Source organism: Centroberyx gerrardi, chromosome 22, assembly GCF_048128805.1.
Source record: "Centroberyx gerrardi isolate f3 chromosome 22, fCenGer3.hap1.cur.20231027, whole genome shotgun sequence".
Classification (NCBI taxonomy): Eukaryota; Metazoa; Chordata; class Actinopteri; order Beryciformes; family Berycidae; genus Centroberyx; species Centroberyx gerrardi.
This window is the reverse complement of record NC_136018.1, coordinates 2,819,538-2,824,537: the sequence shown is the minus strand read 5'-3', so window position 1 is coordinate 2,824,537 and position 5,000 is coordinate 2,819,538. Positions and strand designations below refer to the sequence as shown.

Here is a 5,000-nt window from a genome sequence, read left to right as displayed (position 1 = left end):
TAAGATCAAGCCCTGCCCAGACTCTGAATAGCTATAGACTACTTTTCACACAAGTATGAGTATCACTTGAAACTCAGTAGACCTTTTAGTGACTTTTTAGTGATAATTTGAGTACCAAATAAAGTGTGACAAGTGATTTTTACCAGTTTGATGAAGCTGCATGGCGCCCAGCTATAGAGTGAGGTGTCTCGTCTCCGGTTGCCCGGGTCGATTTTGGCTCTTGAAAAAAAGAAGAAGACAAAAAAAAGGACAAAATGTGAAGAAGGTTTTGGGTTTGTGCGCTGGCCACTGACAATATAATTTCCCTCCTCGTCTCCAGTCCAGCAGCCGGACCCCAAGCAGCCGCGGCCGGAGGGGGCGGAGATGATGCCGGTGCGGGGCGAGGCGCTGGGCGTCGTCACCAACTGGCCCCCCTCCCTGGAGGCGGCGCTGCAGCGCTGGGGAACCATCTCCCCTAAAGCCCCCTGCCTCACCAGCCTGGACACCGCCGGGAAGCCCCTCTACGTGCTCACATACGGTACACACACACACACACACACACACACACACACACACACACACAGTTTACTTTACCTTTCAAAACCAAGCTTACAAAAAACTAGAATTAAAAACACAGAAACACATATAACAGAGACAAAAACAGACACCAGACACAAATTTAAGACAACTTAACAGCACAAATAACAGCTTCAAGAGCCAGTAAAAGGACATAAAAATAAGTCTTAAGTTTAAGTTTATTAAGTAGTCACATGGCAGCTGACAAGTCGTCTGAATCACATAAGTTAAATTAAAACATTGTGAGATAAAAATACTTTTCAGCACATAGCCAGGTAAAAAAAACGGCACCAAATTATGAGCAAGTATATACAGTATATGTACACATATATACACACATATTCATATATATACACACCTATATGTATACTAGTAATAACAAATGACGTTGAGTTCATTATTTCGCTTATTTTATTTTTATTTCGCAGCAGTAAAACACACAAGTTGAAGTGTTTTGGTGATCTATGAATTGAATCTTTTTCTACTGTTGTTCTACTCGCTCACTGTAAGTTGCTCTGAATAAAAGTGACCACTAAATGCCTGAAATGTAAATGAAAAATATAATTTTTTTTTTTTTTTTTTCTTACAAGATACAAAAGAAACTCCAAGGGGCTTCTAGAAAAAACACACTCCCATAATGCAGACACACACACACACACACACACACACTCATGTTACCTGCTCACACTCACATATGCACATCCACCACATGAATACACCCATGAATATCATTTGTGTGGTGATCTGATGCTTTGTATGCATACACACACACACACACACACACACACGTTTAAATCAGGGTTAGACTATTATGAGTTTTTAAAGGCCGAAGCTGTTTGATATTTTGTGCCAATACTGAATATCTTTAAATTTGACACTAAAACTCTCCACTGAAACCCAAATTCTTTTAGTGTCAGCTGCTCTTTAATCCATCAGTTCAATGGTAGAGAAACTCTGGGCTACATTACTGCCTTTAAATGGAGAATTAATTTACTACAAACATTATAGAACAATCAAATGAAAACATAAAATGTGCAAAGAAAGGAAATGATCTCTTCAGGTTTCCCAGACTGTTCTTCTGTAGCTGGAACCTCCATCACATGATCAGAGATGGACGATACTGACCGGCCGATATTCAATATTTAGTAAAAGGCCAATATCGACCCAATATATCAGTCTAACCCTACATTACCTTGCTGTATTTTTTTTGAATCAAGGTTTTTGTCTTTCTTTTTATTAAAGATTTTCACAGTATACAAAGTACAAACAGTACCAAACCCCTGAGCCCGCCCATACCACCCACCCCTCAGACCCGCACCAATGAAATAAAGCTAGTCATATTCCAAAATTATAGAAAAAAAAATAAAAAATTGAGAGTAAAAAGTACTACGGGGTTACATTCTCGGCTTCCATATTTTCCACAAATGTCAGGAAGGGCTGCCAAATTGTATAGAATCTCAGTACGGACCCTTGGAGAGAATATCTTATCCTCTCTAGTTTGAGATATTGCATAACCTCTTTGATCAGTATTAGTCGCCTGGCTAACAGAGTGCAAAAGACCAGCATGTTGCACTTATAATTATTTAGTTGGAGGTGCAACACCAAATAATGCAGTATAAGGGGAGTGGTCTATTGGCTCCTCTAGACTTTCGAGAAGGTATCAAAAATAGATTCCCAGAAATGATGTAGTCCTGGACACGTCCAAAACATATGTAATAAACTTGCAGGAGCTTCTTTGCACCGATCACATGTAGGATCCAAATCTGGTCTAATTCTAGACAGTCTAACTTTACACCAATGAAGTCGATGTACCACCTTGAATTGTACAACAGCATGCCGTTGACAGATGGATGATGAGTGAATTCTTCGAATAATTTTCTGCCAGATTTCCTCTTCCCACCCGTTCTTAAGATAGTCTAAAGTTGTCAGATTGTGTAGATTGAGAAGCTCATATATCCTACCTATAATCTGCTCGAGGTCTGTCCTGAGTTTGAAAATAGAGTCTAACAGGGATGTGACCTTGCTATATTTCTGAGGATATTCCATTAAATTACACTTACTCCCTAAGCCTTAACACTGATCCAAACCCTTGAATGTCGTCACTTTGGAGGATTTTCTCCAACTGTCTATCCTTGTGAGGACATTTGATCCTCACAACAGAAGTGCAAGAACACACACACACACACACACACATACTCATATCCTGTAGGTACAAGAACTCTCTCTCTCACACACACTCACACACTCACACACTCTCATCCTGTGTCCCGCTCCCTGTAGGGAAGCTGTGGTCTCGCAGCATCAAGCTTGCGTACAACATCCTCCACAAACTGGGCAGCAAGCAGGAGCCCATGGTGCGACCGGGGGACCGGGTGAGTCACACGCTCTTTTTTTGGTTATTTGTCTTTGTGCTCATTTTGCTGCAGCGGTGTTGTTAATTTGTTTGTGGGGAGTCCAATATGTTTTGTGGATTTCGGCGAGTTGGCCTTGATGGAATCGGCGATGCGAGACTTCGCTTTATTAAAACTGATTGCTAGTTGGTACAGTATGTTGTTTTTGTTCCTTTTTACTTTACAATTTGTAAGTTTGTGAAGAAAAATGCAATACAAAATTGCTATACAGATGTAGTCATTATTATAATTATTATTATTAAACCTCTTGCTCCGTGTTTTCGTCTCCTCCTCTCCTCCATTCATCACCATTATACTGGAACAGCAGAATACATCTCAGCTTGTTTTGGAGTTTGTTGCCACAGAAAATATCAAGTGGCACCATATTTTTCCATGTGCAATGTTGCACTTGAATACATTTTTTAAAAGTACAACTACAATTCAGTTCAGAAATAGAATAGATAGAAATCTTCCTAACCGTAAGCTCCGCCCAGCTGGAATAAAAGGGACGGGTGTGGACAGAAGTGAGCATTTCTGAATCTGTTGCCCCGGCTGCTGTCTCCACTCCTCCTCCAGGTGGCGCTGGTGTTTCCCAACAACGACCCGGTGGCCTTCATGGTGGCTTTCTACGGCTGTCTGCTGGCCGAGGTGGTGCCTGTTCCCATAGAGGTGCCTCTGACCCGCAAGGTATGAAATCCACCGGAGCTACTGAACAGTTAATCGAAAAAATATCGAAATCGCAATATGAACTTCTGCAATTTTGAATGCAGTTTGGAGTTTGGTCCAAACTGGATTTCTGAGCGAGGTGTTTTAGAGCTGCAGGTAATCTTTGGTCCATGAATCAAGTACAATATTGGAGAAAATCTTTCATCACACTCAAACTCAATAAATCGAAATCTACATGTACAGCCAGAGATCCAGGGACACAACAGCTCTAAGTTTCTCCCTCACCGGAGCTTTAGCTCAGCTGGTTCTAATCTTGCCGTTTGCAAATTGGCCTTTTCTCTATTCGATTCCTCCGAGCCAAATAGGTCGCAGCTTATCACAAATTCCGTGCTTGTTTACATTGAAAAAGCGTCACCCTGTAGCAACGTGTCAACGCCTGACGGTGCCGCGCAGCGAATCAAGCGCACCCCGTCTCCTATCTTCAGCCACAGCTGCAGCCCATCAGCTCCTCAGTCCCTTTCCTTTAGGTTTCAGAGGAGAAACACTCTCCACCCCGACACATTCAGCAACTTCTTCTTCTTCTTCTTCTTCTAACTTTGCGCGTGCCTTGAATCAATTACAAAGACTATGGCAGGTGATGTCACTGGTTAGCTCTTCCTCTCTGGTTGGAGGTGAAATCAGCTTGGTTGGAGTGAAAACCTGCAGACTCTCTCCCTCTCTCACACAGTTGCTTATCCCTGCTGCACCATAACCATAGTAGGGCCAGTGAGGACTCAGAGTGGAGTTAAACCTCTCCTGCTGCAGATACAGCAGCAGCCAGTGTTGAACCCCTTCCCCCCATCCTGCATCCGTACTGCAGGAGTTTCCACAGAAATCCTCTTACAGCTGGAGAAACAGTGCAGCAGCAGCAGTGCAGCAAGCATGAAAAAAGACTTCTACACCTGTGTTGTTTATTTGCACTGAATGAGTGTTTGTTGAAGTGGATGGACGGCCACAGTATGCTTCAATTAGGGAACACATACTAACTATAAACTATGGGGTTTTCCCTCAATAGTTTTATGATTTCCCTCAGTATGATACTAGCACCTTATAAGCCTGATCAAAGCAGACTAAAAGCCCAGTTCATGTGCAACAGCTTCCTTACTGACTGCTATAAGCGCTAATTAGGAGACTATTGAGGGAAAACCCAAAGTTATTGGGGTATATTTGTAGTTTAGTTTAGTTTAGTTTTAGTTTATTAAATGTATTTGTCAGGGACCATGTGCAAAAGAGAACACTGATCTCAGAAAAGAGAAAAAATGCTTTGCACCAGATTATAGCTATTTGCTAATTTCCATCTGCAGTCCCAGAAAACAATAGTGCAGAATAAGGTGCTAATAAGTGGTTTGT

General features: G+C 41.9%; 1 protein-coding gene across 1 annotated transcript in view; it reads left to right on the top strand.

The window, feature by feature from the left end:
- The window catches only part of LOC139917020 (disco-interacting protein 2 homolog C-like), a 56,578-nt gene that overhangs the window by 13,279 nt on the left and 38,299 nt on the right, over positions 1-5,000 (top strand). The window contains 3 exon segments of the mRNA XM_078291526.1: positions 320-517; positions 2,836-2,927; positions 3,522-3,632. Coding sequence (XP_078147652.1) covers positions 320-517; positions 2,836-2,927; positions 3,522-3,632 — 401 coding nt within the window.